The sequence below is a fragment of the Artibeus jamaicensis genome, unplaced genomic scaffold (assembly GCF_021234435.1).
Source record: "Artibeus jamaicensis isolate MK-2021 breed Jamaican fruit bat unplaced genomic scaffold, CSHL_Jam_final contig_456, whole genome shotgun sequence".
Classification (NCBI taxonomy): domain Eukaryota; kingdom Metazoa; phylum Chordata; class Mammalia; order Chiroptera; family Phyllostomidae; genus Artibeus; species Artibeus jamaicensis.
In genome coordinates this window covers 751,239-763,381 of record NW_026521839.1, presented here as the reverse complement: position 1 = coordinate 763,381, position 12,143 = coordinate 751,239, and the positions used below count along the sequence as shown (strand labels likewise).

General features: G+C 44.4%; 1 protein-coding gene across 4 annotated transcripts in view; it reads left to right on the top strand.

Moving 5' to 3' along the window:
* The window catches only part of SH3RF2 (SH3 domain containing ring finger 2), a 131,195-nt gene that overhangs the window by 88,747 nt on the left and 30,305 nt on the right, over positions 1 to 12,143 (top strand). For all 4 annotated transcript variants that reach the window (XM_053666490.1, XM_037163345.2, XM_053666491.1 and 1 more), the window contains exons 6-7: positions 8,139 to 8,230; positions 11,617 to 11,787. In XM_053666490.1, the coding sequence (XP_053522465.1) occupies positions 8,139 to 8,230; positions 11,617 to 11,787 (263 nt within the window). The remainder of the gene's footprint in view (positions 1 to 8,138; positions 8,231 to 11,616; positions 11,788 to 12,143) is intronic.

Here is a 12,143-nt window from a genome sequence, read left to right as displayed (position 1 = left end):
TGACCGTGGTCAACCCTCAGTGGGTCAGCCTGCTACTCCACACCTGGGATCTGCCCATGGCTGCTGGTGCACCTGGGTTGCATGCCTGGGTCGTCCGGTGGGTCTTTCCTGCCTGACCCTGCTCTGCTCTTGGCTCTGCCCCTCTTACCAGTTTGGCCGAAGGGTTTGTTGTTGTCAGACTTCCATATAGTTCAATTTTCTGTGGTTTGGCTGCAGTTTTGTTGCTAAAACTTTGTTGTTTTTAAACTTGGTTGTGCAAGAAGGCTAAGTGTTTCCACCTACACCTCTATCTTGGTGGAAGTCACTAAAATCTTTAGAAGGGTTTTTTTTAAGTTTACTTCCCTTGCAATCCTACTTCAATTTGTTTCTCCAGCTATCTCCCCCTAAGTGAGACCTGTAGACCTATAAAAATAGACAAGTCCTTAGACAAAAACCTACTAAGCCTCACTCAAACCAGAGGAAAGAAGTTAGAACCAGGTAGATTAAATAATTTGCCTGGGGTTAGTTGGTGGAAGAACAGCAGAGAAGAGAGCCATGGGCAGAAAGGTCTGAATTCAGAGCCCAGGTTCCTAATGATTATGCGATATTGTCTCTTGACTGGTTTCGATACTACTTTTCCCATCCTTGTGTATCCACTTTCCTTAGTTCAGAAAACAACAGTCAGTCCCACTCTCTCCACCATAAGAAACTACTCTCTAAGTACATAAAGCCATGTAGTCTGATGGGTAGCACATGGAAATTTCTAGATGTTTAGAGACTGCTTATCTTTGGGATGCTCCTGTCTGGAAAACCAGAGGGAAGGACCCCAGTGTACCATGGATAGAAGGTTTCTCACACAGTTTTCACTGTCCTAGTGAGCAGTGGCCTTTGTCACTGACCCCCAGGACCCAGCAAGGCACCAGTGCCTAACAGATGTATGTATAACAAGCATCTTCTATGAATAAATGTCATAAAGGGACCAACAGCAGACTTAACAGAAACTTCGCCTGTTTAAATTTTGTGGCTTTTAATGAGGCCTAGTGAGAGGATTTAATTATAATTACGGTCAAGAGTCACTTCTTCAAGTGGACTGGTATGATTAGGAGTACGTGGCTTATAATTAAGGTTTTGATATGTCAGAAACCACTAATAACCCTCACCCCATCAGACTTTGCTTTGGTGCTAAAATGCTGCCTCAAAGACAGCAGGCCATTTGGGCTCAGGAAAGCATGAGGCAGAAGACAGAATGGGGAGTGGCAGGGCTGAGGACACTCTGTGCCCAATCAACTGAAGGACTCGGCTCAGAGAACAGGATTTGGTCATTGTAGTTTGAGGGGAGGGTTACATTTTCTGCCTTTTTCCCAAGAAGCCAGTGCAGCGCACAACTATGCACAGTGCCAGGCTTTGCCCTTCACTGGAAGCTTTATGTGAATATCCCAATCCAGTGTCAGGAAACTGAGTCCTGAATATGTGCCCCTGGCACATGGTCAATCTCTCATCACTGGGTCTTACCCAAAGGGAATCTGGACCGGTGTAGCTGGCCCTTTTGTCCCTGAGGATGAATCTTTCCCTCTTATATCCAGTCCCCCAAGAAAGTTCTATCACCTGCCTCTTCTCATGGATCCGCCTCGAGTGCCTCCCATCTTATGGTGCTAATAGTGGCAACTGTTTATTGGGTATTTCACAGGAGCCAGACAGTGTGCAAAGCACTTTGCATACATGTTCTGATTGAATTCTCACAAGAATCCTATGAAGTATCTCCCTCTTATTACTGCTCCCTCTTATAGATGAAGAGACTAAGGCTCAGAAGAATTATGTCTGAGTCTCACACAGCAAGTAGGTTAGTGTCAAAAGTCAAACCCAGTTTAGATGGCCCTAAAAGTCCATTCTCTTAGCAATGGCTGGATAGTGTCTCAAGGAGTTAAAGAGATCCACCTAGTCAATGAGTGTCCCCATGCTCAAAGGACAAGAACTGACAGTATTGGGGTACACACCAGCTGGAGTTTTCCAAGCCTCTGTGCAGATAATCCATGCACCACCTTTTCTCCCCAGTAGAGGCCATCAGGCAAATAAATAAATCATGAATTTATCTTCAGAAAACAGGATTTATGAAAAAAAACATTTTATATCTGGTAAATAGCTCTTGGCAACCCTTCAGAACAGTACTATACCATTAAAGAAATTGAATCAATAATTTAAGATCTTCCAACAAAGAAAACCCCAAACCCGACAGTTATACAAGTGAGTTTTTTTACATTTTCAAGAAGTGGGTACTTTGACTTTTTACAAACTCTTCCAGAGGGGATGAAAACATTCCCCTATTTATTCATGAGGCTAAGATATTATTAATGTCAAAACCAGAAAAACAACAACATAAGAAAGGGACATTTTAGTTCTACCTCACCCATAAACATAGATGCTAATAGACATTCAAGTGTCTATTAGCAAATCAAACTCAGGAATATATAAAAATAAAATACATCATAATTAAGTTGGGTTTTTCCCAAGATTAAAAGGTTGGTTTAATACTACAAAATTAATTGGTGCAATGTATTATATTAACAAATTAAAGGAGAAAAACCAACTGATCCTTTCAATAGATACAAAGAAATTATAAAATTCTATAGCCATTCATTATATTCTTTAAAATCTTAGCAAACTAAAAATTAAAGGGAATTTCCTCAACATGATAAATGAAATCTATATAAAATTGACAGCAAACATCATACTTAATGATGAACTGTTGAAAGCATTCCCTTTAAGAAAAAGAACACAATGCCAGTAGTGTTCTGCTCAACACCATCCCTCCCAGGGTGTACAATAAGTTAGCGTTAGAACCATAGCATGTGAGAGTGAAATACCTCTTGACAATCAAGGCCAGCCTCTCCTGGCATGAAGGCACCCAGAGCATCTTGAACTTCCCCCACCCCAACATGCACCACGCTTATATAATTATGGGTTTAATTGCCTGTCTGGTATACATGGTGAGTTCCACATGGAAAAGGAGTCCTGTGTGTTTTATTCACTGCATTAACCCCAGTGATTAGAATCAAATAAATTTCATACACTGCAATCCCTGTGTGTGGCTCTTAAGTTGCTTGATCTAGAGAGAAAGTGTTTAACTTTATAAAGACAGATGATCAACCCCGGATTATCCATAGTGGTGGGTATAGAAACTACCAAACGATACCTCATTTACTGTCTCTAAAATGCAACTCCTCTCCCACCCCTGAAAGAACATGTAGGTTCCAGGCTCTTGTTAGCTCCTGGGAATACTGAGATGCAGGACCACAACAACTCTGCTGGAGTAGATCACTCCAGGAATACAGTAACCCCCGTATCCACCAAGCCCTGAAAGAAATAGCTGTGTGCCATAGCATGAGCCAGGAGGGGGATGGCAAACTGACATTTTGAAAAGCTGGGGACCTTTTACTCCAGAATAGGGACGTAAGGTTGCTTATTCCCATTCCGCACCACTCTCTTGGGCCCTGCTGTCGGTCCAAGACCTTGTAGGGCTGTCGCATAAAAGGAGGTGCTCCATCCACCCCATCCAGCCTATGCAGCAGCTAATCACTTTGCAGATCTGAATGGGTAATATTTATTGAGCACTTACAATGTGCTGAACAATTGACATGGGTTGTGTTACTTCATCCTGATAACAACTCTATGAGATACCCTTCTGGCCCCATTGTTCAGGTAAGGAAATGGAGGATCCCAGAATTCTATCACTTGTCCAAGATCACACATCCTGGTAAATGCTAGGGCCACATGCCTGAGCACGGAACTAGATGTCCTCTCCAGATTGTGAGAGGGAGCTGGGATCTCCTCGCCAGCCCTGGAGGCTGCTGGGGAAGGCTCAGGGGCAGGAGGAATGTGCTAACAACCTTGTGCCAGGTTACAGGCCACCTTCTTCCCTCCTATAACACCTAGAGACCTGAAACACCCCAAGGCCACGCAGCTGTGGATTCTTCTGTTTGTGATAAAGACTTCTTTAAAATGAGTCATTTCCTTCAAAAGCAAGAAAAATGTTTTTAGATTGTAGCAGAAGTACACACCCACTCTCTAATCCTACTCAGGTTGGCAAACCCTGTGCCAGGAAGTACCAGTGGCTGAAGGATCTCATATCCCACCTCCAAGCAGGGACCTGAGGTCAAAGTTGACCCCCAAGGAACCACTCACTAGGCTCTTTCACTCCAGGAGAGTGGGCCCCTGGCTTGCATCCCAGTGACAGGAAAAGACTTGCCTCCTCAGAAGCTGGAGTTGCCTATGTGGTTCTGTCTTGCTCTGTCTTCCTTCTTCCCTACTGGTTTCTTTTTTGTCTGCCTTTATCTATCTTCGTCTCTTTTCCTATCCCTCCAATCATGCATTCATCCATTCATTCATTTATTCAATTTTGGTTTTGTCTTGTTGAGCCTATCTCTGATCCATAGGTTTCCTCCTATTCAGGTGGCCTCCTGAAATGAGGGTCACTTGCCAGCTGCCCACTCTTAAACTGAGACCTCCCTATACTCTTTGCTGACCATTTTAGAGCTTGGGCTGTGCCAAGTTAAGGCTGCTTGGATGCTTCCTACCAACTAGATAATTCATTCACATTTGAATAACTTTACTGAGCTATAGTTACAATAAAGCTCAAATATTTTAAGTACACAGGTCAGTGGCTTTTGGCAAATGTATCAAGGTGTGTAATGACTACCAAAATCAAGTTATAGATCATTTTCATCAGCCAAAGAGTTTTCTTGCACCCTTTTGCAATCCTTTCTCCCCACCCCTGGCAGGAGCCACCCTTCATCTGTTTTCTGTCACTGTAGTTTTTTTTTTTTTAGGCATATCATATAAATGGCATCATAGAACATATAGTCTTATGTGTCCTGCTTCTTTTACTTAAGATGATGTGAAGAGGCATGTATGTCATTGCATGTATTGCTGAGGCATATGCCACTATCTTATACTTGGTTCATTCACTCCCCAGTTTTGGCTGAAATGAATAGAGCTGCTATGAGCATTCATGTACAAGTCCTTGTATGGACACATTTTCATTTCATTTATCTTGGACAAATACTGTGAGTAGGATTGCTGAGTAGCATGGGAAATGTATATTTACTTTTTTTAAATGGCCAACTTGTTTTCCAATGTGGCGGTACCAATTTACATTCCCACCAGCAGTATGTGAGTTCTAGTTGCTCCACATTCTCACCAGCACTTGGTACAGTCAGTCTTTCTGACTTTAGCTATTCTTTTATGTTTATAGTGGTATCTCATGTAGTTTTAATTTGCATATTTTATCATTGTTGATGTTGAGAATCTCTTTCTGCATTGGCCACTCAATATATCTTGTTTCCACTCATTTCTTATTAGGTTGTTTGTCTACTTCTGAATGGGTTGTAAGAATTTTTCCAGTCTTTAATCTCCCTCTTCTTCCTTCCTCCCTTGATCCCTCTGAATCTGTCTCTTCTTCCCATGGTCTCTGTCTCACTTGCTGACTCTCCCCCCACCCTCGGTCTCAGCCACGATTTCCCCCTCTCCAGTCCTCTCCCAGACACCTCAAAACCTGAGAACCTGCCCTTCCTTCCCATTCCATATGAGAAAGAATTCCATCACAAGCCCACAAATTTCAGTCCTGGGTCCACGTACCAAATAGGGGGAAATACGCCCTCCCCAGAGAAGGCCTAGAGAAGGAAAAGGAGAGAGCCCTGTGTCACAGAGAGGTAGTTGTGCATTCTAGCATCTTCCTCCTCCCTAAAGAGTAATAGTGTTTATTGATAGAAGGGTTTTTCACTCAAACATAACATTGGAAAGACATGGATGTTACATGAAGTTCATGCTGTTTAATCAGTGGTTTGCAAGTCTGTATAAACATAAGATTAGTTGTTTGCATAACAAGGCTCTCCCTTGGCACAGCTCCTAAGCCTGGCAGGGATTTGCCTTGCCCAGTCACAGAAAAGGAGCTGCCTAGCCTAGAGCCATTTCCTTTTCATCTCTGTCTGAGAGAACTGGTGTGACAACATTTCATTGCAAAGCTCAGAACTCTTTATGCAGTTGTTAGAGAGCCTCAGATGTATGACTATGGAATACTTTTTAAAAGAGCTTTACTGAGATATAATTCACATGCCAGACAATTCACCTACTCAGGGTATACAATTCAGTGGTTTTTGATATACCCACAGATATGCATAACCATTATGACCACAATTTTACATTTCATTGCTGCAAAGAGAAACCCTGTGTCCTGTAACTATTCTACCCTTTAACTATCATTCCCATGTCTGCCTATGTCCCCAGCCCCTGGAAACCTCTAATCTTCTTTCTAGTTCTATAGATTTGCCTACTGTGGGCATTTCATATAAATGGAATCATGTAATGTCATCTTTTTGCATCTGTCTTCTTTTAGCATAATGTTTTCAAGGTTTATCCATATCCTAGCATGTGTCAATGCTTCATTTTTTAGGGCTGAATAATATTCCATTGTATGGATATACCATTGCTTATATATCCATTCATCAGTCAGTGAACATTTGCGTTATTGCCACCTTTTGGCAATTATGAATAATGCCGCTATAACATTTGTGTGCAAATTTTTATGTGGGCCTATGTTTTCATTTCTCTTGGGCATGTACTAGGAGTAGACTTACTAGGTAATATGGAATTCTAAGTTTAGCCATTTGAGGAGCAGGGCTTTCAAAGGGGCCATACCATTTTACACTTCACCAGCACTGTATAAGGATCTCAATTTCTCTACATTCTTGCCAATCCTGTTATTATCTAACTAGAATAGTTTTTGATCCTATAACTGGATTCTCATAATGTCACACATACATTTACACAACCATCAACCCAGACACACACAAAACTATAGTCATACATACCCGCACACATCTCTAGAGTTCACAAACATACACACAGTCCCAGACATTTACAATTACATACACAGCCATACATGCATACATATAATTTCACATAGCATATGTGCATATCAATTCACAGGCCCACATGCATGAACATAATCCGACATCCAATAGACCAATGCCAGCACACATCTACATACAGTTGTCATGGGTTCCAAACATGCGTCCTTGCACAGACAGCCAGAGACACGTGCACTCAGTAATGCACTCACTTGCCCAACCACTCATATGCAACAGTTGTAGCCACAGAAACAGAGTTCTGAAAAGGCACAAATATATAGTTGCCATTTCGTATGGATGAGTAACTGAAGGCAGTTGGAATGTATTTACTCTGGATGGCATGGAGAGGGTTGAGCTTTCATCAGTCCTGGTGTACTGGGTAGGAAAACTTTCAGTTCATTTGTTCTTTAAGCTACAACGATATATCAAGCACAGAATACAGGGATGGACAAGACATAGTCCTTGCCCTCATGGAATTTAGAATCTAGTGGGGAATAGTTAGTCAATAAGGAAACAATCATGGCCTGTGATATGGGCCAAGAAGGAAATGAGCAAGGGAGTAGATTAGATAACAGGCAAGGTCCCAGGGTGGGAGACATTTTAGGAGCTTATAGCATTGTTGCTCCCTCTTCTGTCCTGAAAAAGTGAAGAGGATTCAAATTCACCTTCCATAAGTCACTGGATAAGCTGGGGGTCAAGGGGTGGGGTAAAAGGAGGGGACTGTCAAAACCTTCACTACCTTGTTTTACTTTTTGTTTCATACTAATTGAGTGACCTTTCTTTCTCTCGGTTTCTTACCCCAAAATGAGTACATTTAATAAAGATTAAATTTCCTTGTGAAATGCTTCAAACTGCCTGGCAAGTGTTAAGCTCTCAGTCAATATTAGCCAATGTAGCACATTCCTGAGAGTAGGTTTTCATGTACTGGGAGATGAGTCGGAAGGGGCTAAGGGAACGGATTCAGGATTCTGGCAGTACACTGGTGACTGTAAATCCCACTGGTCTTCATCCTCTGCCTTATCTGAGCAGCCTTTCGAAATGCAGCCTTGGTATGCCACCCCCAACCCCCAGGACACAAACCAATCTAACCCCACCCTGTGCTTTCCATACCTGAAAACCATAGTGAAGACATAGGATGGGTGGTGCTGGGCACGAGTCTTGGTTTCCAGATGCATCAGGCCTTTCTGCAGCAGCTCTGCCAAGGGCCTACAAGTGATGCTCACTGGTTCAGCTCAGCTGTCTTTTCTGTCTGTGTAGGTGTGCACATATCACCCCACGCCCACCATCCCAGGACATTCCACAGCCATCGTCAGTCTGCCTGGCTCCCAGCAGCACCTCTCAGCTAACATGTGAGTAGAAAGCTCAGCCTCTGCCCTCAGTCCTGGCGCAGATGGGTCGCCATTGCCATCCGTCTGCCATTGAGCATCACCATTCCAGAGCCATCCCACCCAGAGAGAAAACAGCTCCCCACCTTTCACAACTGCAAATGGAAATAATAGTGAGAAGTACAAATTAGCAAAACACAGCAGCCTAGCTCATTATTTTATAAAACTAGAAAGAGACTAAAAGGTTATATACCAAGACATTACTGGAAGATTGTGTATGGAACAATTTCTATTGTCTTCTTTGAGATTCAAAATGTTGGGTTATAAATAAATAGATGTTGCTTTAGCGATCAGTGAAAAATAAATGTAGCATTTTATAGAAGAGAAAAAAACCTTGCAGATGAGAATACTCCACCCCCCACCCACCCCTGGCCATTTGATAGAACCTTTCAGAGTCTTTAGAATCTAGAAGGGCTTCCTAAGGACTGACTGGCCTGAGGGCCATGTACTAGTAACCCCTGAATCTGGTACACCAAGTGGGTTGTTTTTAAAAAGATTTTATTTACTTATTTTTAGAGAGGGGAAGGGAGGGAGAAAGAGTGAAACATCAATGTGTGGTTGTCTCTCACACACCCCCTACTGGGGCCCTGGCCTGCAACCCAGGCATGTGCCCTGACTGGGAATTGAACTGGTGTCCTGTTGATTCGCAGGCCTGCACTCAATTCACTGAGCCACACCAGCCATGGTAAAGTGGGTTATTTTTTAATAACAGATTAAAATCAGCCAGGTATTCTCACTTCCACAGCCTCACTATTCCCCCTGGTGCTTCTTCACCTGCCCCCACCCCCAACTCATACCTGGATGTAACCTGCCTGACTCCTGCGTGGACAGCAGAGTGGAAAGTCACTGCTCTAAGCCAGGACATTTTTTCCATATTACGCCTATTCCCTTCCATCCCACTGTGTGCCAAAGAACTAGAGTTAACCCAGCCCCCTTCCCAGTGCCCACTGCCCTACCTACGTGAAGCTAGCTCCTCAGGCCATTGGGGAAGGTGGGGCGGTAAGAGGAAACAGGTCTCTGCTCTCTGGAGAGGGAGTGGATCTGAGAAGCTTCCAGCTGGCCTCTCATTTCCTGGAAGCTTGCTGGCTGCAACTATTTTCTAAGCTGGATGAGAAAGCATTCCCCGTAGAGCTGGCATATCTGGGGCTGAGACCCAGTTCTACCACTAATTCCTGGTCACCAATTCCTTTCTCTGTAGTAGGCCAGTTTCCCCATTGTCAAAATGTTGATGTGGCCTAACTTAGTGACTTGCAGCTGTGTGACTTGCAGCTGTGTGACACTCCATGGAAGTGAGAGGAGATGGAGAGGGCATCACCCTTCTGTGAGTGTATTGACCAGGCTCTGCTGTTACCGAACAAGAGGTCTGGGGGGGGCAGTATTTGGCCCACCTAGGGATGCCAAAAACTGCTACAGAACAGGGGCCCCTCCTAAGGACAGAATACTAATATCTACTGGGCTCTTCTGTCCACCGCCAATTGGAAAGACATCTCTCAATGCCAGAGATTTGTGAAAAGGAAATGAAATGTTTATTTAATGCTATTTAGGCTTAATGCCTCCACTAAAATATCAAAGTCCTTTAGGTACACCTACACCCACACAGCTCTCCCTTCTCCCACTGTCCCAACTCCGGGTACCGTAAATCAGGAAAAGAACACACGTTTCTGTTTCAGGCCACTGGCACCGTCAGCTGTATCACCGTGCAGGCAGGATCTCTCTCTAGTTAATCCAAAGTTATGTGGTACCCTCTCACAGTCCACTGGCAAAGAGTTCTTTGTACCCAGTTCCAGTCAAAGTCACTCCTGGTTTCCAGGCCACATGGCCAAAGGGGGCACCCCAAAGCCGCGTGGACCTCTTCTACCAATGCTGCAGGGGTCCACACTCCACCAAAAGCATGTGTCTTTATTCTTCACCTGGCTGCAGGGATCTCCATTCTGGCAAAGCTGCGTGGTTTTCCCTTTCACCTGGGAAAGAGGGGGTCCGCACTCTGCCAAAACCACGTGGTTCTCTCTTCACCTGGCCAAGAGGGGACCCTTATTTTGCTGAAACTGCATGGCTCTCTCTTTCATCTGGATGCAGGGGTCCCCATTCTGGCAAAGCCAAGTGGTACTCTTTCACTCTTCTGAAAACCCGTGGCTTCCCCTTCTACCTGGCTCAAAACTTGGACATAGCTACTTAACATATCTATGAAACCAGTTAAAGGTTATAGATATGTTAAATAATCATTCCAGAGGTTAGCTGCAAAACTGTTGCTATGCAAAACTCTCAATGGCCCTGCTCCATTTGTTCCTTTTCCCAACTCACACCTGGGGGGAGGGGGTGGTGAGGACATCTTTTATGTCTCTCCAATATTCTCAATACACTTTGAATTCTGGACACCATTCCAAATCTTTTGGGGGGGGCTCCCCCTTAACTGCACCCTGTATCACTGCCACTTTCCTGTGGGGGCGACTTTGCCCGCAAGTCCCCCCCCCAGTCTACCACAGATGAAAGTAACACTACCAAGACATGATCTGCTTGGGGAGGAGAGCTGGCTAATTTCTCAGGGGAAAAAGGCCAGGAGCCCCTTCCTCCAGGGCCTTTTATTGGGTTATAATACACAAAATACAGGGCAGTAAGGATCAAACAGTAGATAACATTTTAAAGAAACCTGAGGGCTTAGTCTGAGTCAGAGTCTGTCAGGTAAGGGGGTTGCAGAAACTTTGGGAGACATACTCATTTCCTGCTCAGACCCTTAACATATGAGTGAAAACACTCTTAGCAAAGCAGGTGTCACAGGAATTTTAGGAATTCTTTCTTATGCATGATTACCTTGATACCACTCTAGTAAGACAAGGAGCTGCACGCCCTCCCCAACAGGTATTCAGGCTTAAGGGGATTAGAGCCAGGAAGCACTTCTCCCAGAGAACATGGGGACTCGGGCTTTGTCAAAGCTGGGGGGCGAGAGTCCACTGCTCCCTCTTTGTTGCAGCCCCTCCCTGAGTCCTTCCATGATGGCCTCCCAAGTGATCATGTCTGGCTTAGGTTGCCTCCCCTCTGAGGGGTCTTACCCATCATAGACTAACCAACCAAGCATTGGGGGAAGGGGATGAAGCAGGGACAAGCTTTGTCTCCTTAGGGGCTCACATTCCGGAGGTTGCTCATTTATCCTTAGCCATGGCGGGGGGGGGGGGGGGATTACAACTCCTAAAACCAGGCACAGGGCTTCTCAACACTTTCCTTTGCCTTACACATTGAGGTTGTTGTTGCTAACCCCTGAGCTGCAGCTGCCCTCTCCCTCCGCCCTTCATTGCTTCCCTGCCCTCCCCTAGGCATGTACATGTCCATCCCTCACTGGTCCCATGTCTCCCCAGGTTTGTAGCCCTGCACTCCTACTCAGCCCATGGGCCTGATGAGCTGGACCTGCAGAAGGGAGAGGGTGTCAGGGTCCTGGGGAAGTACCAGGACGGCTGGCTCAGGGGTGTCTCCTTGGTCACTGGGCGAGTTGGCATCTTCCCCAACAACTACGTCAGCCCCATTTTCAGGTAAGTCCTCTCTAATCTCAGGCATCAAGCTGTCAGGTTGTCTAGGCCAGGGCCATCTGTGGGTTAAATTGCTGAAGGACTCAATGCTCTTCAAAAGTGTGGGCCCAGAAACAGCTTTTGCTCTAGTACCTGCCTAACACTTTAATTTCTTTTTAAATAGCCAAAATAGTTATCTTTTTTTATAGTTCTTCACAGTTTATAAGGGCTTTCAAGTTTTTTTTAACTCCTTGGCTATACCTTAAAGGATTAAAATATCCTGTAAAGTAGATATTGATTTATAGATAAGGAAATTGATGGAGAGTTAAGCAACCTGCCCAAGAACTAGATTTCTGGTTTTCTGTACAAACCCCCCAAAT